The sequence below is a fragment of the Neopsephotus bourkii genome, unplaced genomic scaffold (assembly GCF_033783945.1).
Source record: "Neopsephotus bourkii isolate Nb327-2 ecotype Australia unplaced genomic scaffold, CSIRO-AGI_Nbou_v1 NB_1250, whole genome shotgun sequence".
NCBI lineage: Eukaryota > Metazoa > Chordata > Aves > Psittaciformes > Psittacidae > Neopsephotus > Neopsephotus bourkii.
The window spans coordinates 2,374,714-2,398,860 of NW_026901735.1; the positions used below are offsets into that span (position 1 = coordinate 2,374,714).

At 39.9% G+C, this 24,147-nt stretch overlaps 1 protein-coding gene across 11 annotated transcripts in view; it reads right to left on the reverse strand.

Annotated features, from left to right (window-relative positions):
- Positions 1-24,147, reverse strand: part of PLCB4 (phospholipase C beta 4) — a 199,046-nt gene that overhangs the window by 46,299 nt on the left and 128,600 nt on the right. For 9 of the 11 annotated variants that reach the window (XM_061364785.1, XM_061364786.1, XM_061364792.1 and 6 more), the window contains 15 exons: positions 23,571-23,652; positions 22,877-22,977; positions 22,203-22,260; positions 17,043-17,151; positions 14,808-15,018; positions 14,104-14,197; positions 12,753-12,832; positions 12,226-12,310; positions 9,573-9,663; positions 8,595-8,690; positions 7,010-7,110; positions 5,339-5,374; positions 2,557-2,698; positions 1,840-1,924; positions 1,505-1,629 (listed from right to left, as the gene is read on the reverse strand). In XM_061364785.1, the coding sequence (XP_061220769.1) occupies positions 1,505-1,629; positions 1,840-1,924; positions 2,557-2,698; positions 5,339-5,374; positions 7,010-7,110; positions 8,595-8,690; positions 9,573-9,663; positions 12,226-12,310; positions 12,753-12,832; positions 14,104-14,197; positions 14,808-15,018; positions 17,043-17,151; positions 22,203-22,260; positions 22,877-22,977; positions 23,571-23,652 (1,496 nt within the window). The remainder of the gene's footprint in view (positions 1-1,504; positions 1,630-1,839; positions 1,925-2,556; positions 2,699-5,338; positions 5,375-7,009; positions 7,111-8,594; positions 8,691-9,572; positions 9,664-12,225; positions 12,311-12,752; positions 12,833-14,103; positions 14,198-14,807; positions 15,019-17,042; positions 17,152-22,202; positions 22,261-22,876; positions 22,978-23,570; positions 23,653-24,147) is intronic. The other 2 variants (XM_061364793.1, XM_061364795.1) reach the window with 1 other exon arrangement.

Sequence of the window (24,147 nt, forward strand, 5' to 3'; positions counted from 1 at the left end):
CCGATGCCTGAAGAAAGTGAGATGAGTATCACACTGGTTTACTATGGGCTTAACTGAATAAAATACCACAAAAAGAAACCACAAAGATCACAGCAGCATTGCTTAGTTTCAACACTTAAAGCATCTTGAGTTTTATTCAATGCATTCAATGTTATTACGGCACTTGCATATACACGTTGTAACATGTAATTACCCCCCTCCCATACAACCCTCTCCCAAACTTTGTAAGAAATAAAACATTTTCCTGCAGGTTTCCAGCTACACTACAATAAAATATCCTTCTCTAGTGATAACACAGGTATTCTCTTGCCCAACAAACAAAAGGGAACAAAACCTTTTCTGTACATTCTCCATTACACAAAATAGGAGATTCTGATATGCTTGTATCAGGTATTTGCTTTAGTGGGCAGCCTTAACTTTTACTTCTTTAATTAGTCTTCACCCTGACAGCACAGTTGGATCATAGAAGATGAATACAGGAAAGCTGATCACTTCATACAATTACCATTCTTATTTTGCAATATAATGGGTCTGAGAATGATATGCAGTGGGCACAGAGGCAGCGTTGGGAGCAGAATGAAGCTTGCATATCTGCTCTGACCTCTGTAGTGTGTCCAGTGGAAAGCTTTACAAGCAGTGTATTCCTCTACAGCTTCTTCCTGCTTCCTCAGCTGGGTAAATCAGTACAAAGCTTTGCAGGATAGAACTCAGGATAGGATAATTAGGACTGTCTGCAATACCAAAGACACTGTTTGGGGAAGGTGGAAAGGGAAGCAAACACAAAAGCACTATCAGCTAGGAAAGAAAATGGAAAAACTGGTCTGCTACATTTATGACTAAAGACATTCCTAGATTAAAAAACAAGACAAAGCAAAACATAACAAACCCCCCTACCCTGTTATACTCACACCTTCACTAACAGGGACAATACATCTCCTCTCAGCTTGCCCTGTGGAGGGGCATTTCCATTCCCTGGCATTGCACTTCAGCTGGGATCTCAGACCCCATTCTCTGATGCTGAACACAACTCACAATTCACAGTAACTGGTCTAGGAATGCATTTGGCACATAACCCACATTACTTCTTGCCATCTTAATTTGTACACTCCTTTATCCTGGGTAATGGTTGGACTTGATGATCTTAAAGGTCGTTTCCAACCTCGTTGATTCTATGATCTTTACTTAGCAGACATGCATCAAACTGTGCCAAAGCTGTGCTTTGTGAAAGAGGTGATTTCCTGGTAACTGATACCCTTTATTAATAAAATATTGATGTGAGAAGTTACAGGACTTGTATTTTTCCATGAAAGTGGACTGAATTTTCCTCCTGTGTATGGCTTTTTTACTGCTCCTTCTCTTACGCTTCCGTAATTCCACCCCACTGTATTATTTAGCCATATGCCTGTTTCCTCAAAAATGCCAGAAGCAAATCCATGGCATCTGTTTGACAGTTACTGCCCAAGCCATTCTTTAGGATTGAGGTTCACTGGTCGTTGCTGCCTACCTGGGGTCTGATAGTTCAGTGAGACCATCTGGCAGCCAGCGTTCCAGAAAATTTGAGGCATGTAATTACTGGAATCCACTCGGCCTCCCTTTGGGTATATCCGACTCATTTGTCGTTTGTTATAACTGTATAATTCATCAAGGAAATTGAAATAAAAACATCATAGAAATGTATGTTCATATTCTGGTAACTCCACTATTTCTTACACTAAACTTAATGTTTCTCATCCTATGAGCTACTTTTCCTGTATGGACTTGGAATACTGTAAATCTAGAAAGGTACTTGGTTTATCTGTAGCATTAGTAGAGATGCGGTACGAGGAGGTGAAAGGATACTTCACAAACTCAATGGCATGGGTCTTCAAATATCCTAGTCCGACTGATTCATTGAAAGAGGACATATTATGATGAATATTACGTTCTAGAAAGAAAATACAAGACATTTTAAAACACTTCTGTAATGATGAATCAAAATCCAAGATCATGCACTATACGTAATAGCAGGATATGGTAATTTCTGGTCTGTTTCCCCATTATCTGTCACTCAAAATCAAGTTACACTGAAATTTCATAGTATTTCTGACTTGATTTTTTCTTTCACTTCCTTGGGCAACCAACAAAACTTTAATCTATGGTTCAGGCCAAAATTGTTATTCAGAGCCTGTGTTGTGTGGCTAGATAAGACAAAACAACACGATAAATGGTCCAGTGTGCAGGATGAAAGCAGCAGCTAACTCCTGCCCACTGTGACAATCATGCTCACCTTTCTTTATGGAAAGATGAACTAGAAAAAGCAGTTTAGCTGGAAAGGCCTATAGAATATAATCAACCTCAACAGCTTCAGACTCTCCCAGTAATTTAGTGACTCCTTGTGGATGACCAGTGGAATAACATGCTAACTTTACATTCAAAGACACAGAGATCTAAAAGTACAGCGGTGATGGTCATAAAGCTATAAAAGCCTTACACCATTTCTAAGCTTAGAAAAATGTAGAGATAAAAAAATACCTAGAATAAGCAAATACTTTTATTTCATTCAACCTTTTATGTTACCTTCTGCTACATCGAAACCTTGAAATTTTACAGGTTGAGCATAGTTGACCATTGTTGATAAATATGGATGTATATTGGTTGTGGCACCTACATATTTGTAAGATGCCATCCATGCTTGTTCATCTTCAACAGTTACTAAACCCTGAAAATACACATTAAAAAGAATAATCACTATTTGGGTGTGTAAATACCATTGTTGGCATTTTCAAATGATACAGAATTATACCCAAATCTGCAGAAATTTAAAGAAAGTGCAAATTAATACAAGAAAAGTGGAACTTTAGTGTCACAAATTAAGATTTATCTTCTTACTGATATGCATACCAAGCACTCTCACTGTTAGAAACATGCAAGAGGAATAATGATAGAAAAGCTCCTAAGCAGTAGGTAAGTATTACATGATGTTAGTAGGATAACTTCAGGATACAAGATAAAGATTACAACAGAATGAGCAATAGTGGGAGAGAATGATCTTTCATTGTCAAATAAATTCCTAAGAACAGTGATTTAATATACATTTCCTTATAGCTGTGGTAGAGTGAAGCATACATGATACTGAGTAGAACTTTCTCAACATCAAAACACAAACAGGTTCAATTGCTAATCTTTACTAATGAAAGCAGACCAAAATATAGGGATTACAACCTTCACTGGACAAAGAGATGTCACAAGACCAACAAGAGACACCACATGCTCATATTCCTAGCTGCTTAAACTGATAAAAATCTGAATCCATCACTCCCATAAAGATGCACTGTATTTATAACAGAACTTCAGAAGTTTTCTACAAGTATCTCATTTGCTAGAAACCCACAATAGAAAGCACCTCTCCTGTGGATCTACCTGCACAACTTTTTCCTTTCCCTAAACCAGAATGAAACACATTCTTTTCACTGAAACAAAGGAAAGAAAAAGAAAGGTCTCCGTCAATTTAAGCAAGCTCCATCATGCTTAGTGTTCATGGCATTTTCCCCACCAACAGTTTTGCTTATTCTCCTACCAGTGAACCAATTACCAAAACATCAAACCTCTGCAGGCTGGCAGGGAATGTCTGCAAGGAAGTACTAAGTTTTTATAGGACAGCTTTTCCTTCTAGAGTGCAACTTGTGTTTGTTCATTACTGTATCAGCAAGCAGTTCTGTTCATTACTGTATCAGCAAGCAGTCAATAACAAGCAGCACTTCGCATATCCCCTTCTCATGGAAGAAGAACGCAGTTCACAGAACCTACACTACCGCAACTCATCTACTCAGGATGTGGGAGAGTAAAGGAAATGTGAAACTACCTGCCAGTATCATGGGCATATACCTCTGCCTGTCATAGGGTGCAGACACATTTCAAAGAATGAATACCATGTGAAGTGAAACAATTTATGCCTTAATATAAGATGGTTATAGTCACAAGAAACATAGTTTTCTGGCTGCAGAGAATAGCTGAGTTATCAGAATGAATCCAGGTACACACTTATATGTGTGGATACACACTTTTATGTGCATTTTAGACTGAATTAAACTTCCACTGGCCCATGAAATGAAGCTGAAACCATATTTTAATGCAGATTTACCAGGGCTCAATCCAACTGCTTTTCAGGAATCCACCTATCAAGGGGCTCACAGATCTGTTTCCTGAATATGCCAAATAGCACATCCCTTTATTAGTAGAACACAGGCACTCTTTGTTACTCCATCAATATTTGTTAATAGAGTTTAGAACAAATTCAGGGCAAATTTCTTCAAAGCAACTAGTCCTGTTCGGTGTCATCACTTTTAGAAGGCCAATAATTCAGGAAGAAGTGACCACCTAAAAACCAGGCTCCTTCAATGTGCCTCTTGCTGACTGCTCAGAATTGATAATCAGATTTTACTATCTTGATCCATAAATGTCTAAGCAATGAATCACAGTGAAAAGGAAGTCAAAGGGGATTATCCATGCGTTAGTGCCAACGCAACAGTACCCTGCAGACCATAGCTGTATGACTGCTTTAATGACACACTAGCTCTAAGACACTGTTCTAAGACAAAGTGCTTGTCATTGATTTTATCTTATTTCCCTAGAGACCCATAATTTTTAGAGTAAATGGGCTATACTCTTTGTGGTGTTCACAACTTTAAAACTGTGCATTAAAAAGGGGTAAGGATGGAAGGGTTCTTAAAGCCTGCAGAAACAAAGGAATGGCTACAACAGCACATGACCCTTCTAAAGGCTAGAGAAAACAATGGGGGAAAGTTGATATCTCTGCATTATTTAGACCTTGCTACCCCTGAAGAAAAGAAGCAGAACCCACTCAGAAAACAACACAGACTGAAACAAAGTGTGGTTAGAACAGGAGCAGCTTTAATGAGAGAAGGAGGAGAGAGAAAGGAGGTGGGAAGAGTCTTACAGAAGGGATTCCTGGGAGAAGATAAATGCAGAAGACCCAAGGGGAAGCGAAAGGAAGAAAAGGAGAGAGGAAAACAAAGTGCAGTCAGGGTAAGGAAAGAGGGGAGAAATAGTAGGAGGGATGATGCACCTCAACGCCATTCCAAGAACCGCTGTTTCCCTGTGCATGACATCTGAAACTGAGATCAGACACTTCTCAGCAGGCAAAAATCATGCACTCCTGACTGTCCCCAAATATTCTGACAGTCCTGACCCCAGTATAAAAGTAGAGGAGAAGAAACCTTAGATGAGTGCTCTGCAGGTGCAGTGAAACTGAGCATTGTTAATCCACTAAGAATGCATGGTAAGTGTGTATATTATAAATGAAGCAATAAAATAAACTACATAACATCCTATGTGTCACCTTTTTATTGTTTTCTTGCTCAGAATCTTCAATAGCCTAAGGGAAAAAAATATATATACATTATCCAAAGACAAAGCAATAGGAAACACTCACAGTAAGGGAAAGAAAACCTCAAAAGATTAGTGTATTTAGCAAAAAGTACACCCTTTTCCACCTTCCTGCGTGGCTCACCTGCCCCATACACTTGTAAAACTACTCACTCTCAAATCTGGGTACACAAGATACAAAATGCAGTAACAGATCAGCAATGGGAATAGAAATGGGCCAGACAGTTAAGCTCAAACTAATGCCATCACTAGATGGGAACAGAGTTTCAGAGAAGAAGGAAAGAACACCACACCCAGACAACACACAAGGTCATCTTTTGTGGCTATGCAAACTGCCCAGGCTCTGAAAACTTAAGGGTTAAGAATGCTGTAAACTGAGCTTTAAACATCTGCATTTGGAAAAGGCCTATCTCAAGATGTTATCTGCAATGGGACAGTTTGCTGTCTGTCTTCAATTACAAGCTACCAGTACTGAGAATCTTGAAGCAGAGAAATGTTGACCTGGCACTGAATGTACATTCCTAAAGAATAAAGACTGAGTCACTGATCAGCAAAGAAGCAGAGAAGTTACCCAAGGGCATATGCTGAGGATGAGTGACTAATCTGAAAAAACAAACAAACAGACCCCCAAACACTCAGGTAGTTAAGGACCAGCTGATTTAGTAAGTGAAGCCAGCCCTAGAGCAATGAAGTTAAATGGTACTTCAGTGGCAAGATTCATAAAAGCCCTAAAGAAGCAAAGATGTTGATGTGAAGAGACACCAGGAAGGCAGGTCCGATGTCTTGGTGATGCTGCTAGAGATATACTATCAAGGCAGTCTGTGCTATGAAAGATTTTCTGTAACTGTACTCTCTGGAGTAAGATCCAAAGACAGCCAGGCAGAGAAGAAAAGGCCAAAATACTTGACTGAGAGAGGAGCATGGTCTGGTAAGGTACCTTAGTGCTCGCATGTCGTGTATTTTCTGTAGCAAGCAGTAATGCCTTCAGTGCCAGAGCAGGCTTAGTTTTGAATTCCAATACTCCAGTAAAGTAATATTCAAGTTACTGAGCACACACTGATATACTGCACTAAATCAGGTATGAGTGGAATAAAGAGAACTCTTACTCTACCTACCAGATGGCTATCCAGTATAGCCCCACTGCTATACCACCCCACTGGGGAATAACTGCCCTATTTTGCCTTTATTGCTGTAGGTGGGAGAATTCTACCCTAAGAGTTAATGGTAAAAAATGACCCAGGGGGACCCTTGTAACAAAGACACAGGATTTAACCTTGCAAAAAAACCACTGTTGAGCGAGGAAGCCGATATTCTACCTCATATTAGGGCTCTGTAACTGAGATGCAAAGTAAAATACCAGAGGCAGGAAACTGCTTGCTGCCTTGAATGAGTATTTTGGATCAAAATCTCCACTTGTAATTGTTTCCCTCCATGCTGATTGTTTTCTCAATGAGTACTCAACATGAACAAGCAGGCTACAAAACTGAACCTAAAGGTTAGGAATCTGAAGATCTCAGGCTTGACTCTTCTGACACGTGCTGTGATGCTTCCACAAAACAGAGTGCCTTTTACACCCACTTCCATGGAAAACTTCCAAAGAAATACATGTAAGAAGCAATCCCACCTTTTTGACACTGATGGCAACAGCTTCTTTTTGACCGTAATCATCTACGGTAAGGTCACTTCCAAATTTGTACTCTGGATGAGCTTCTTCTTCCTGGTCAGCTGCACAGAAGAGAAAAAGGATCAGTGCAAGAAAAAACACAGCAAGTACTAGTTTTGTGTGAGACATGAAACAAATGGCAGCTGAATACACAGGTTTGGGTTTGGCATTTCTTTAAGATAGAAATAATATCCAAGGTATTAGATTTTTAAGGATTAGTAATAAATTACAGCTAAGGCCTGAGATTCTTACAGCTTTGACATGGTTAGTAAGAGAAATTTGATTTGCTGTTATTTTTGAAGGAATCAGTAATTTGCTTAGGAAAAGTGTAAAAAAGCCCAACCCAATAGGCTTGGGGAAATAACAAGAAATGAAGACAGAGTTCTTTATTGAAAGATGTAAAAAGTGCTAGTGACCAGGCTCCTCATGCATGGTCAGTCTCCTTATGTCCCCTACTATAGGGAATAAGTTTCATTTGCTTTTAAGGTGTTTTTCCATTGGAACCTAGAGCACTCCAAGCAGCGAAATAGGCCTCTTACAAACTCAAAGCCATAACCACATTATTCATGTGGATTTAAACAATAATTTTAGGAAACACTTATTTGGGTCTCTTAGTAGTCTAGCACATAATTAATAACCCAGCACAATAAGAACACTATTAGAAATAAGCATTCCAGTGGAAATCAGCCTGCAAAACAACAGAATCACCCCTATGCTCCTTTATCACTGGAGGTAAAATACCGAGAAGCCCCTCCAAAAAACTGATGTACTTTAGTCCTTTTCAGCATTGAAAGGACAGATACAAAGAGTTGGATCACAAAGAATACTTTCACAAGGGCCTCTACTGACGGCAACAGCAGTAGCTTCATGCTAGTTAAAACAGATAAAAATTAACCAAGGAGCGGACCAAGGGGTAGGCTAAAGCTGGGACGTTCAGTATGACATGTGTCACCTTGGTCCAACCACTTGCCAATGCATAATTTGCCTCTACTGAAGGTGGACATTTAAAACAGACAAGGTGAATCACACCCTAGATATGTCTGTGTTTCCCTGTTGGCCATAAACACATTCCACATCACTGGCTCACAGTTAGATGTTTACACTGAAGATATCAAGTTTGGCATCCCTCATTTTATCCTTATAAAGTATAATGCAATATTCCAATCTGATGTTGACACAAGTATTAAAAATAGCAACAAAATCTTTTCAAAGCAAAGATCACAGCTTCCCAGTCTCACACACACAGTGACTTGGCTGCTGCTCCAGTATGACTTCTGAACAGTAAGTGGAAGTTACAATTACCACCGGCATCACCAGCTGAGCTTACACTCCTACAACAGCCTGCCACAGAGCCTTCAGCTGCTGTATGCACCTGAGATGAGATGGTAAGGCTGAAGGTCTGTATAAATGGTCTTGCATTGAGTCCAGACTTACTGCTACTGCCACAGGCCATGGGCATGTGGGTAACATGCATACTAGCTGCTCATGCTGGCCTACTGATTAACCACAGGCAATGTATGAGAACCTTGCTCTATGAAATCCTCACCACTTTCTATTTCTTCTTCATTATCATCCTCTAGGATATTTACGGGAGCAGCAGTTTCCCCAGCCTCCATCATCTTTTTCAGAGCATCAAGCTGTTCTGTTAATAAGCAAAATAAAAACACATTAGTCACTGCACGAACAGTTTGTAAAACAAAGAAATACACAATCATAAATGATTCTCTGAGCTATTTCTCAATGGGTTGTCTAAGTTTTCAGTTAAAATTTTACAGAGTAATAGCATCATTAGACATACACTCGTGTTATAGCTGAAAAATGGTCAGTAAGGGCTGCACTCAATGCTTACTAAAGTTAAGAAACATATTTCCATAGACTTCAAAGTCTTTGGAGAAAGCATATTACTTTCTCAAACAATAAATAGACAGCTATCTCTTCCCTGCTTGATCTATGCAATGGAGGCTGCTTGGATTGTTAACTGTGTTCCCATGTGCATTTCAGTTAGTATAAACACAATTATGTATGACTGAAGTCAGTGGAAGGTCTGCATGATTATCTTTAAATGGAGAAGGACCAGGGTTCAACACTACAGCCACAGTGGAAGCTGAAAGAGCAACATTACTCTTATTGAAAAAAGATAAATATCAGAGCTGGCAAAATAGTAGAAGAGCAATTTGAAATTCCTTTTCATTTTATGCCTATCCTGGAAAAACACAGCAATGCAAACATATCAGTGTAGGCAGAATTTACAAGAGATTCTATCTGCATCATATTTTAGCTCAACCAGCAATCTGATAAAGTCCCAGGATTACATTTCTAGGTCTATCTATTCCTATGCTCGATGCTGGTGTCAAGGCCTACACTCTGGCTCTCATATGAAACACAAGGGCAAACAGTGTCATTTATATATGAACTCATATTCTTCCAACAATGAAGTTCAAACAATTTGAAAACCTTAGTATCACAGTCTATTTGTACCTATCTGGACTTCTGTTTAATTTAATATGTGACAAGCTTTACTTACTTTTTTCTACTTCAGGTTTCAGCCTTTTATTCTTTATGAGAATCTTTCTTTTGAGATCATTAGGAGAAGGTAAGGCTTTACCTGGATCAAGCTGTAAAATAATTTAAAGACAAGGCTTAATAACAGCTATTTGGCCTTTCTGTATCCCTGTTTGGGATTCTGATGTTAGGACAGCAATGGTAAGGGGCAGTGAACAAGCAAGTGCCTCCTTAGGCACAACCTTGCTAAGTAGTGTGACCCCAGCTATATTGTCTCCTCTGCTTCTTCCCTATCCTATGGGAAAGCTGTGCTCAGGTAAACATTGCTGGTTGAAGCTCCAGCCTATGCCATCCTCAGCTGCAGTGGTCAATATGCCTCCACCTCTCTCCGGCCTAGCAGTGGTCATGGATGTGACCTTCATGCGACTCTTCATCAGAGGACTTCCTACATTCCCTCTCTCCTGTGGTTCACACACAACCCACGTCATAGTTTAGCCCATTATCATTTGATCTCTAAATAAGTCACTTTTTATGGTCCCTTCAAGCTGCAATAATGCAAGTGAGGCAGCTTGTACATTCTTACAGAGTAGAAATGGTTTGGCACTGGTGAATGGAAAACTACCCAGTCCTTAGCTAGGTAATGAGGAGTATTCAGGGCTGCAAGTTCACATCTTTGGTACTTGTGAAAGGCAAAAGGCAAGTTTCACATACACAAGGAAGTACTACTGAAAGTATTACTGTTCCAGTTTGGGGAGGAGAAATTACTGAGAAAAAAGTACAAACCCTCTGATTTAAGCCCCGTCATAGAATTGAGGCTAAGAAACAGAGATATGGGTATGGTAATTAGCACCCTCTCCACCTCAGGCTTGCTAACATTATTATGCAGGGAATTGCTAGTATAATGGACTGTGGTTTCTAGTAAACCTTAAGTGATACAGGAGAAGATGTTTCCAGGACTAGCAGAAAATCTCAGTAGCATTATTTAGCTATTCTCCTTAAATCCAGCTCTGAGCTATGCAGAGGCAGCATCCTAGATGCACAAACAAAAGAACAAAGCTCTATACCTGAAACCAAATAAAAGCAGCAGAAGGGACAAATAACAACCCAGGGAAAAAAAAAACCCAGATGGACCCAACCCCACAAGAATGGGTGCAAACCTCCTTGCAAGAGGGTAATAATCAAGGCCAGGTTGGATGAGGCCTTGGGTGACATGGTTTAGAGCGAGGTGTCCCTGCCCATGGCAGGGGGTTGGAACTTGATGATCTTAGGGTCCTTTCCAACCCTAAGTATTCTATGATTCTATAAACACCAGGCTGGCTCAGTCATGGGCTCTTCAGCATGTTAGATGAATAGAAAACACAACTGTTCCTAAGAGCACTTGGCTGGAATTCCACTAGATGTCAGTGCCGCAGAGCTCATTTATCCCCAGGCTTCCAGGATGCTAGACTGTATCCCCAAGCAAGTCGTAACTGGATGCCTACTTGGACAAATATTTGCTCTTACTTAAAACCATATCTGCTTCAGCCACTTAAGTCTGCCCTCCTCAGTCCACTACTCAAGGTACCAAACCCCAACCCCTCATAAAATACATGTTTCAAGCTCCTCTCTGCAGTATTTGCTTTGTGAGCAGCTGGGGACTGAATTCACCCATGAGGAGGAATGGACACAAAACGCAGAAGGCTCAGTAGTGCTCCAGAGAACAGGCAGCTGAGGCTAAATGCTGGGCCCTGCTGTAGCTGCATAGTAGCCTTTGGCCATCTCTATTTTAGTTTTCCCTGAAAGCTGCTGGGAGCTGTCATTCATGAGGAATGTGGCAAGCTGCTACATACATTACAGGAAACATTACAGATTTAGTTCTCTGGGATGCATTTTTCAGGGCAACAACCTGATATCCACCAAGCCTTATGTGCATCTGTCCCTGCAACATGCAAGGAAAACACAGCTCTGGAGATGATAATGCCATGTTCACATGGACAGGAGCTGAAAGATAAGGCAGAGTCCTCTTTGCTGTGGTCCTGCACAGCACTAAAGAGCATCTGCAAGTTTTGGGTGGCTGCTGGCAGACAGCACACTATTCAGGAGGAATAGCTGCAAACTCTGGGTAACAAGCTATGAGAGTCTCAAATATTGTGTTTGTGAAGGAGTCTCCTGCCATGCAGCAGAGTGAAGCACATGCAGATTATAGAGCACTTGATAGTCCAAATGAGACTGCAGGGAACTCTTTGTGCTTAATTTAATTCTTAATGCAGTAGTGGGGCCCACCTAGACTGCAGGACCTGATCCGGAGCATGAAGCATGCAAAGCGCAGCTGAAAGAAGAGGTTTCCTTAGCTGAGACCATGCAATTTAGAATTAATTGGGTTTTCAACAGTGAGTGTCACTTTTAGACTTATGTATGACCTGCAAATACAATGTATGTGTTGTATTTTATGTACGTGCTGATACTACATCACGCATCAAGGGGATGGATTTCCCCAGACTGCTCACCAGAGCAATGTACAGAAGAGATTAAACAAACCAGATAAGTCTGTACCAAAAAGCATGAACACCTAAAATCACTAGTCATTTTTGAAAGCTTAGGACTGGCAGTGAACAACACTATAGGTGATATGATCCCAGTTTATCATCTCTTAAATACAGCTAATATAAAAAAAAGACTGGCAAAATATAACATACTGGATGTGTTTCTAGAGGCTGCTTCAACAGGAGATCTCCAAAAAGATCTTCACAGTATTTTGACATCTTGTACTGTTGATATTTGCTGGAAAAGATGATGACGGTTAATCTTTAAATGTAAAAAAAGAAACCACTATTACTCAGCAAAATATGATAATACAAAGTAATGTAGACATCCCAAATTATACAGTGCCCACTTTCTCTCAACTGAGAAGTATTACTTTCATTATACTGTCAATAAAAGTCTATTATCTGACACAGAAGAATTTAATAAGACCAAAAAAGTAGATTAACTGAATCCCACACAGCTAATGGAACAGCCAAATACATATTTCACAGCTTTAACACAGATAAAAATATTGCCATTATTACACTAAGGATTGACTAGTATATTAAAGTACAGTCCCTTCAGAATACCTGCATACCCCTACAGTTTTCAGATACACTCCAATCAGCATTTTTGATATCTATCACGTTTCTTATACACTGCACTATAAAAAAATAAATATATAAAGTGCACTATTTACCTGCAGTGATTTTCAAATGAAAGAATGACAGGATACTCTGATGTAACAAATGCTGTTTCCTTAATGGCTTGAATTACATCCTATGAAATGCAATAATAGGATTCAAATTAGAACAGATCAAATTATAATCATAATGAAAGAGACTTTCTTGTTCTCCACCCGACCCTGAGAAATCGAGAGCTGAGTCTCAAATGTGACAAGTGAAACCAGAACTAGAACAAACCATGTGCCCATTCTTCTCTGTGCCCCTGCAACAACCTGGGCTCGGCACCTAACTGGTGCTCACTGCACCTGTAGCAGTGGTGGCAGCTTCACCCAGAACCCATCAATGCTATCCCTGGATCTGTTGCCATCTTCTCTTGCCAAGGAGAATTTTAACTTCCAGAAGGACTTGTGTATCTTCAAGGCTTTTTCCACAGCTTAAGAAACCTGCAATCAACCATATCCTGGGCTGCATCAAAAGGAGTGTGACCAGCAGGTCGAAGGAGGTGATCTTGCCCCTTTACTCTGCTCTCATGAGACCTCACTTGGAGTACTGTGTGCAGTTCTAGTGTCCTCAGCATAAAAAGGACATGGAACTGTTGGAACAAGTCCAGAGGAGGGCATGAGGATGATCAGGGGACTGGAGCACCTCCCATATGAAGACAGGCTGAGAAAGTTGGGGCTGTTCAGCCTGGAGACGAGAAGCTGCATGGAGACCTCATAGCAGCCTTCCAGCATCTGAAGGGGGCTATAGGGATGCTGGGGAGGGACTCTTCATTAGGGACTGTAGTGCTAGGACAAGGGGTAATGGGTTAAAACTTAAACAGGGGAAGTTTAGACTGGATATAAGAAAGAAGTTCTTTACTGTAAGGGTGGTGAGGCACTGGAATGGGTTGCCCAGGGAGGTTGTGAATGCTCCATCCCTGGCGGTGTTCAAGGCCAGGTTGGATGAGGCCTTGGGTGATATGGTTTAGTGTGAGGTGTCCCTGCCCGTGGCAGGGGGGGCTGGAACTGGATGATCTTAAGGTCCTTTCCAACCCAAACCATTCTATGATTCTATGAACTTCTCAGACAATGGAGAAGATATTTATTCTGTGGTACGAAGAGACACACGGTGTGAAAATAGGGGGTAAAAGAAGCAAGCCTGCTTCCTGCAGTTTCTGTGGAAAGGCAGATGTAACAAGGGGTGCATGATGCGAGTCAGAAATGAGCCCTAAAATCTGGATACAAGAAACTGTGCCTATGCAATGTATCAAACACATAATTAGGGAGCAGCAGCTGTGTGCTGAGGAAGGGAGGGTGCCCTGCATGGATTCTTGTCTGGGGTTTCTACAGCGCTTACTGTCTTGTGTAGAGGTGAGGCACTTACCTTGAAAAGAATATCTGTACACATTGCTTTTCCATGCGTTATTATTGGTTCTTGGTCTTCACCTTTGCCATCCCAACAGTCCAGTTCAACACACCTGAAGACCCATGAAAGATTATGTCAGCTTCCTTAGTGTTTCAGTACAGGAGACCTACTCGGACACGTTCTGAGCAGTGATGTTCAGAGCAGGAAAGTTACAAAGCAGTTTTGGGAATGACACAATTCTTGTTAAGCTGCACATGTGTAATTTCAGACTGCTTTCACAACTTTGGGGATGCTACCTTAAATACAGTATGTGTGGGTTTACACCTGAACAATGATGGTTTTAGCACTGTAACACTCTTCTAGTTTACCCTCTTACTCAGTTAACTGCAACACATTCTGGTATGTCATGAAATTAAGTAGGAAATCATAAAGTGATTCTCATTAACAGATAATTACAAAGCAGAAATGCTTCTAAAATTCTTCAGCTGTCTTGTGAGATCAAAATTATCTTAGTCACAAACTCTCCTGACATCAACTTCTACGTTCTACTGCCTTTCAGTGGTTTTGTGAGCAAAATAGTGTCTGACATTATACATATTTTCATTTACCATACTAATACATTCATACATGCAATTATGCAATGGATCACCACTCAGGTATATTACATAGGTTTCAGGCAGTGGATTCACTAATATCAAAGGCTGTTATCTCCTGCTTCCAACCTGCATCCAGCCAAAAGCACTTGTCTGTACATCTCCACCGAAGACTTGCCGCCAAACTGCCTGCCTGTTAAATATGTATTGTGAGAGGAACTGATGAAATAATGAGCCAAAGGATGGTCCATTTCTTGATATAGTTCCAAACGGTCTAGGAAAACTGGGGCATTTTCATCTGACATCAAGTATCTGCAAAATCCATCACTTGATATGACACCTACAAGCAATAAGAATGCATGGTAAGTTACTACTAGAAATCAGTAGTGGGCAGGAATCAAACCATCTCACAGAGCAGGATTTACATAGGTTTCTGCTAACACAAAAGCTGTATTTACATAGGTTTCTGCAGGCAAACAGAAGCTCTCCTGTTCCAGTGCTCCAAGCTGACCAGCAACTGCATCCCTGGTGCACAATCTACCACTGCGTTCCCATATAAAAGTATCACGTGCCCACCTATCTCAATACCCTATGTCCAGTACCCACCATTAGCAGACCTAAGACATCAAAAGGATGTGAAGAAGGCAAATAAGTAGTGACATCTCCTCAGAATACTCCCAGCAATTTTCGGCTCTGGGACTTAGTGAGCCAGAAACTGTGAGCTTGCATGTACCAGGCTTCTGTGGTACTTTTCTCCCTTCTTAAATCTACAGCCCTGCCCTGCCTGTGCTACATTGCTGCTAATCAGCTTGTAGCATGTGCAGAGGCACGTTCTCCACCAACAAAAACAAGTGGAGGTGTAGTTGAGAATGTCTGCAAAAGTTCATTTCCAGAGCATTAGGAAGATCTAAGCACCTTCAAGTTCACTGTCCAAAATACAGGTTTATTCCTTCATAATGAAAAGCAAGCTGCTTCCCACAGTGAACGTGGGACATACAGTAACTCAGAGAACAGAGCAGCACCTTTCTCCTATGTCTCTGATTTTATATGCTTCAGTAAAGTATAAAAAGTAAATAAAGTGATAAATATTAATGAAAATAGTAAGAATAATCTGTAATATCAGTTTTGAAGTGGCCAAGAGACTGAAGAATGATCCGGGGTAGGGAAAAAGGGGTTACTCACAAAGAGTCACTGCAGTGAGTGGTTATCTGGCACTAATTTGGAGATTGCTTTCCCTAAAGTCATGGATGAACACTCAGGTATTACTACAGCACAGGCTGCAGCAGACCTGGCTTTATTCTGTTTAAGACTTCTTTTCCCTTACACAGAGAACTGCAGTAATCCCACTTTTCAGTCTGCTCCTAACTTCCTAAGGAAATCCTCTACTGGAGCTTAAATTTTCTCTGCTTGGTGTCAGCCAGAGGTGAACTGCTCTGGAATGTCTTATTCCAATCCTCTCAGCTGATTCTCAGTTTTGGAAGAAGGGGGAGAAAAGGGAGGCAAAATGGCATTTTTAGCCATAGGAATGTTCTTATTTTGTGGATCACTGACAACTTCAACGCAGTGCACACAGTATCTTAGATCATTTGTACTTTTAGTCCATCACCTAGTGGGGAAAAAGCACAAACAACAGCTGAGACTTCAGCAACTTAACAGAACTCAACAGCCCACCCTTTTTAAATTGACTTCCATTGGCTAGGTGGAAAAACTTGCTTTTGTAGTGTTGCTGAGCAGAGAGGAGCTGCTATTTCAGCAGCATGGATAAGACCTGGGAGCCAAGTTCAACCACTGACACCTCCAACACTCATAGCAGCTCCAGACACGAATGCTCCAAGAACGGCTTGCAAACACTTCCCGTAAGCTTCTTGCTCAACTCATTTTTCAGTGCACTCCCATAAAATACTCTGTTCTAAGCTACACTGCTGCCCTCAAGCTTGGTACAGATTATATTATAAGGCTGATGCACATCCAATGGTGCACATGGTAATTGTAACTTATTTTTTATCTTCACACAGTATCTGTACAGCTTTGCAGCCTTCTCTGAGACTTTAGCCATAGCCACATGCACATTGCCTTGTTGCTAGAAGGAGTTTCCACACTATTCCCTATTGACACAATCCTTAGCCTCTCCTGTTTCATACGAGGATGGCTGTCCGTAGCCACAGTGTAACCTGGATCAGGGAAATAACCCCATAAGGGATATTTCTCTGCAGGTCTGTTTCCTGATCTAGTTCATTGGCAGCCACACAAGTGCTTACCCCTGACCACAAGGACTGTAAGGTCCCTTTAAAACGTTTGGATGCTTCAGAATGAATTCCCCAAGTGCCTAATCCCAGTGAATACTGAATTCCTTCCCCCATTTACCTTTACTCTTCAAGTCTTCATCTGGCTCATATGTCTCAATTATCTGCATTGCTCTTTTTGTGTCATAAAAGGGGAATAAAATTTCATTGAGCCGGGGATCTCGTTGATGCTAAGGTTAGAAAACAACGTAATTCAGCAAAACAATATAGTGCATGGCTATCATCCAAGAGCATTTCATTACTGCAGATGACAAAGAAAGAAGTGGACATTTAAAAAGAAAAAAAATAGAAATTAAAAAAAAAGGAAAAAGCCCTAAAATTTACAGACTATTCAACAGTAGCTTCAGCTTCAGACAGAAAATGAACCTTATCTTTCATAGAAAGCCTAAGAAGTTTAAGGATAAATATATTGCCAAAGAACAATCCAGTGCAATCGTATACTGCTCTTACTCTTGCTTGTTCATGCAAATAATGACTGCACGTGGTATACGTGCCAATGAGATGTTGAAAATAAATGGCTAAATGACTCCTCTTTGTCAATTCTCCCTCTTCCTAATCTGTTGTGTAAGGCCATGTGAACTGACAGACTTGACTGATGGCACTGCAATCACCTCGGCAAAAATGCTTGTCTACAGCAGTATCTACAGCTAAAGTAGAAATCCAAAGTAAATTAAAGCTATACTGTAAATACAGAATTGGAAACCTGAGTTTAGAAATATGCAACTACAGATGACTCTTTGTGAATCTGGAAACACACTGTGTTATTAACTACTCAAAACCCAGCGTAGGTTCTTAATATGTACTGCTTAAAAGAGCTTCAAAGGATCACCTCTTCAATTCATTAGCATTTTCAATATTAGGATTTCATAATATATGTAATATTTAGATACAGTTTAGCAGGGATTTCTAATACACTACGAAACCTCAGAGTTTTCATTAACAGTGTGCTGTGCAACTTTTGGTTTTCTCCATGCTGGGTTAGAGCTGCACACCGTGTGCCTGATTCTCCATTAAAAGAAAACTAAAAATGGAATTGAACAGAGGAGTGGCGTGGAAAAGCAGATGCAATAAAATACAGAAGTAAATATGACTGTGAAAACACTCATTTCCCCCAGTAGGTGCTCAGTTTTCAAGCTTTAGTTTAAGCAGAATTCAGAAATGTAACAAGCCAACCCCATATTGGTGATCAGTAATTTGGAGTGGACAGGATGGTGTCGATATGGCTTGGTGCAGCACTATCAGCATTTGCTGTAATTCCTCATGTGTGAACTTTTTAACATTTTTTTTTCATGAAAAAAAGCAATATCCAATAAAAAATTAGCACTTGATCTCTCTTCTTACAATCAATACACTGGTGCCTAATTAATTCCAAGAAATTACAACCAATGCCAATTTATTCATGCATTTAAGGAGGGATCTTTCGAGTAATGCTGCTAACAGTGTACAGCACCTAAAATACAGCAGTTTCATTCACTACAGATCATCTGTCTGAATATCTAAGTAAAACTCAGATGAAATATGACATGAGAGCAGATGAATGCAGGACATCACTTGCTAAGCAGCACACAACAACACCACAACACTGGCATGCAACAGAACAGTCTATTGTGACAAATGACAAGCTTTATACCATTAGTGACAATACACCACTTCAAAAAACTGTAAGAAATAGTAGGGAAGGTTCTTAAGAAGAGTACTCTTCCCCACTCACTTCCTTCTACAGTTAGTCATAGGCAAACAGAAGAAAATAAATGGGATAAAGCAAAAATTCTCCTGTTGAGAAAGAGCCCCAGAGTTACCAAAGGAGCCAAATGCTCTTCTTGTCGCAAGGTTCACCGCCCATGATCAATTTTCCATTTGGACAAAAGTAGGTCTTGCCATTTACTTAATTTGAAAATAAAGCAAAATTGATAACTGATGAAGTTTAAAAAAGGGAAGAATGCTTACTTGTGTGTCTTCGGGAAACGTTCTACACTACTGAGCCTGTTGGCATAGGAAAGTTGTAACACAAAAGCTGACCAAAACTAAAAACATAAAGTTTCATCTAGAAAGACAACATACCCCAGGACTAATCGTGTGTGTCCAACTATTTGCATTTCATAGAATCATAGAATTGTTTGGGTTGGAAAAGGCCTTGAGACCATCCAGTTCCAACCCTCCTGCCACAAGCAGGGACATGTCACACTAGACCACGCCGCCCAAGGCTCTGTCCAGCCTGGCCTTGAAGACTGCCATGGATAGAGCATTTACCACTTCTCTGGGCAACCTGTTCCAGTGCCTCACCACCCTCACAGTGAAGAACTTCTTTCTTATATCTAGCCTGAATTTCCCCTGTTTAAGTTTAAACCCATCACTCCTTGTCCTGTGAACCCTTGTCCCTGATGAAGAGTACCTCTCTGGCAACCTTGTAGGCTCCTTCAGGTATTAGAAAGCTGCTATTTACTATATTAACCAGGGCACCCTTACAGTAGTCATTCTTAACCATATGAGGGTGACCCATCTAAAAGCATGGGGAGAAGGAATGCCTGTATGATTCTACAAAGACCGTTTAGCCTCTCCACCTTGGCCTCCAGGCTCCTCTTTGAGCAGATACAAAGTGAGATACACAGTAGTTGATTACATGCTGGAACCATTGTGCCCCTTGAATTTGTCCTTAGCAGTGGTAAGAAAGGTGTCCTTTTGTGGATATGATTAACAGAGGGAGATAGGAAGAGGAAGCAAGTGGGAAAGACGAAGGAAGAGCAAGAAAGTGGGAAACAGTTGGATAGAAAGGGATCCCTTCCTACCTTCTTTCCAGAAGAAGGGATGAGTCTTGGTCAGTCTATTGAATTTCCATTTGACAGTTTGCAGGAACAAACTCAATAGCAGTGATTTCAGTTCTTTTCCTGCCTCATTTTCTGTTTTCAAAATTTGACTTTTAAAAACCATGACCCAGACAAAATACTTTGTGCTTGACAATAATTCAATTTCTAAAAACTGCCCAAAAGTTTTAAGACTGGTACACCATTAAATCAGCTATCAGGCAGCAGCATTTAAAAGTCAGATAGAGACAGCAGTTTGGAAAAACTCCAGGAAAGCAGCTCACCCTCCACCCAAACCCAGTAATGTATCCTCAGGCTCCCTTAGAAACCCGTAACACTTAGAGCTTCTCCAGCATGCCTCAGAGGTTACTGAAATCAAATTTATTTAGGTTAAAGACTCTGCCAACTAACTCCCCTCTCCTATATAACGATAATCATCTTTTTATATTTTCCAGCATTAACCACCACTGCTAATTGCAGTGTTGGCCAGCTGTCAAGGGGACCAAAATGATCACTTCAGAAGGGAGATTCTAGGTCATTTAGTGCCTTTCAAAACATGACTGAAACTTTAAACTCTATTTGGAGACCAAAAGACTTCCAGCACAGAAGCAAAGGCATTCGTTTCAGCCATCAGAAAGAACGTCCTACTCTGTAAAGCCACTTCACTAATTTTTTCCCAGCTTTGGTCACCAACTGAAAGGCCAACTATAATATTTCTGATTGCAAGATGTGTGGTGTTGATAACAGTGTAGCCAACAAGATGCAGCTTTCTCAAGTATTGCCCATGAAAGAAGACTTCTAGTTCTGTAAAAAGAACTGCTCAACCAATACAAACCTGAAAGTACGATAAAGTTTTAACTTTTTAACCAGTTATTGGAGGTAGCCAGGAAGCTCTTACAGGTGCTGGCAGCTCTTCTGAAGCAGTTTGGCTTACAAAGAAGCACAATTCAAAGGAATTATAGAGATCACTTTAAAAATAATAATAAATAGGAGTTTACTGGAAAATGAGGATTACCACAAAAAAAATAATCAGAAGGTGGTTATGGTTCAGTGTTGGGACAGGGCTGTGTGCTTCAGGGAATGAAGTGTATCTATCACTACAAGTGAACTGGGGGTTAAGGTACTTTAAGGGAATAGCTAATTTAGATCACAACGTTACCCCTTCCCTCTTCAATGCAGAAGCAAAAATGACATGCCTTAGCTACTACCCTAGTCCTGCAAACATCGAGCCACTGTGACAAAAGAACATCTCACAGCAGTAAGATTAAGCATGTGCTCCAATTTGCTAATAAAGAGAACTACAAGGATATGAAATAAAGCCCCAAGTTTGTAACCATTAGTCCTGAAGCTGTTCATCTTCTTGCTGTCTTTTCTTTTTGAATATTCTTTTTATATGTAATTCAGTTTTGGTGAAGAGTAAGGCATGCATTCCCTACTGGAAAAGAAAATTATAGTGTAAGTTTGACATATAGGGAACTTACTGCTTAATTTTCATATAGCAGCAACAGATATTTAAAAAAATATATGTAATTTTATGAACTCATATAAAAATACATAAAATAGGTTTGTAACTAGTAAAATAATTTCAGATTGAGAGATTTTTTGGTAGTGCATCCTAAAAGATCATGAAGAGGTAAAGCAGCTATCCATGGTCCAGAGGACAAGAACCTCCTGGTACAAAACCCAAGTCAAATGTGCCTATTTCCCATGCGAATGTTCTTGTTAGATCTACATAGTGCATTTGTTGTTGCAACTCTGAATGAGTCTTCTATAATTTACTGTGCTTTAAGGATAGAAAAAAAAAACCCAGCCCCACACTATTGAACTACTTTGCACACTCATGATGTTATTAAGAAATATCAAATAGTCTTGCCAACAACTGCATTGTGGAAATACAGAAATAAGAACATTTTCTCTTATTCTGCACATAAAGGATGTTAAAAATCATACACAAGCTCTTAAAATATCCTCCTAACACTTAGATTTGTAATAGGTTGAAACAATACTGCTGAGAAGAATCAAACCACTGTTTATAAAACCCTATTTCATTTTTTTCAGAAGGACTAGGAAATATATTTTATTTAGCTGTGGCCTATAGGTAAAGTAATTGCTTATAATAAATACTGGGTGTATTTTAGTTGAAACTGCATCGAATGTAACTTTTAAGACATATACAACATACACAACATACAACATAACACAACAGCAAGTAATCAACAGAAGCAATCTGCAAAGCCAACATGTAGAAAGCACAGCAGACAAGGTCGAAGCTGATTTTTGCACCTGGATGTTACCATAATGGAAAGATCAGCAGATCAAAAGCACAGCAAATAATGGCATGATTCATGCAATGGAAAGGTTGGAAGAAGCAAGCCACTGCAGACAGACTTGTATGGTAGTTAATGTATGAAAAAGCTTACTTCATTTAGAAAGCTCACTAATTGGTCTACCGTTAAATAATCAGTTTTGTCTCCATTGCTGAAAAGAAATTTATTAGAGAATGTAAGTTTTCATATACGATGCTACAGTAGGTATGATTTACATGTTGACATTGATACTTTTAAAACCACCTACTTTTCTACCTGAAGTAGCTCTACAACTCAAAATGAACAGTCACAGAAAACATACAACTGTCTATGCTTGGCACAGTTTATCTCCCATACTTCCTACAACTTAACAAACGTTACTTTATAAAACAACATGTAAGTCCTCCAGCTGAGAATAAATAGAGTGAAGAAACTTCCTACACTTCACATTTCTTATTTAATTTCATTAGTTCACATACTGTGTTAATCACCTAAAGGAGCAAGTTAAAACTACAGTAGTTAGTAAAGCCAATGCAAAAAAATAAAGAAGTTCCAGGTGCTTCCTCTAACTCATGTAAAAGTTGCTCTAAAATACAGAGTGAACTTTTACATTGACAATCTGAGAGGGAAGGAAGGGGAAAAACATAGACTTGAGTTTGTCTTAAAGTACTGCTGATGCTACTAGGATTCAGGGTTAGACAACCTTTACAGTTTCTGTCACTATTAGTTACAGACTAAAAATGCAGCAAAATGAGCTTAAAGCAAGACAGTATTAAATTTGAACTTACATCTTCTTGAAGAGGTCCTCTATGTCAGTGCGGGGACATATCTTTTGGGTGAGCTCATAAAATTTCTCGTAAGTAAATGCTGCAGGCTCAATTTCATCATTCTGCAACAAAATGCAAAGGTACATTTACCCAGCAAAGGAGAGCTTGTATGGCCTTTTGCCAAGAGCACATCAAGAAAAAACAACCAAGAGTTTGTTTAGCTCTTTACCTACTATACTCATAGGGAAAGTGCTACTAGTTTAAGATTAACTAGTTTCTTTTCTATTATCTGAAAACAGTTTTTACTTCATCTTTCTCATAGATATGTTTGTGCTTATCTTCTGACCTTACAGTAACACAGAACTGAAACCTGCCTTTTTCTTCTGAAGCTTAAAAAAACCCGCAAAAGTCCAAAATAACGTACATTTTAAAGTACAAACTTCAGGATGCTGAAGCCAAGGAACATCAAGAAATGACTGAAAAGTAGCCTAATATAGAAAAACGGGAAAGCCTCCTCTAAGAGGTTTCAAAACCACTCTATCGTACAGATTTAATTACAGTTCAGCTTTAGTAAACAACCTACAGTAATTAGGAAGCTACTCATGAACAACAGGCACGTTTTTATGTGAAGCAAATGACTTAGATCACAGCTATAGATGTGAATGAGTCATCAATTTAGCAGTATAGCAAGAAGTTATTCAGAACCACTAAATACCTTTCCACTGGGAAGACCTAATTCCTTAAGTGCCTGGAAGATCACTTTTTCTGTTTTACCTGATGCAAAGGTTCTGGTAATGCTGAAACAAAAAAGAATGGAGAAAAAAAAAATGAAAAGAGAGAAACATTAGTCACTTTTAAGCAATCTGTACTCTCTTGTTTTCACTGCCAACATTTTCCTCTGGCTTCAGCTGATGAATGTAAGCATCTTCCAAGTAATAGTGCTGTTGAAAAAGTGCTCTAAGCTTCACAGAGCAGCACTGTGAATGGATGCCCGCAAGCCATCCATTAGAAAATGTATCAAAATAATGAACTGCAAAAGGAACAAAAGAGGTTATTTTTTCCCCCAACACACTTGGATACAGAGCCATGCAAAGCATTCTTCTGCTGGCTCTTCTAATGTCTATGCAGAGATAAATGATTCTGCTTAAAAAGTAGCAGATTCTGTAAGTGAGGAGACTCGCATCTCCATCCATTCCTGGTTGTGGTGACTTCCTTCCCAAGCATTAACCTGTGCCTCCCAGGTCACCCATAAGGTAGGCATTAACCATTCCAGTGGCAGCTTCCCCCCTCTT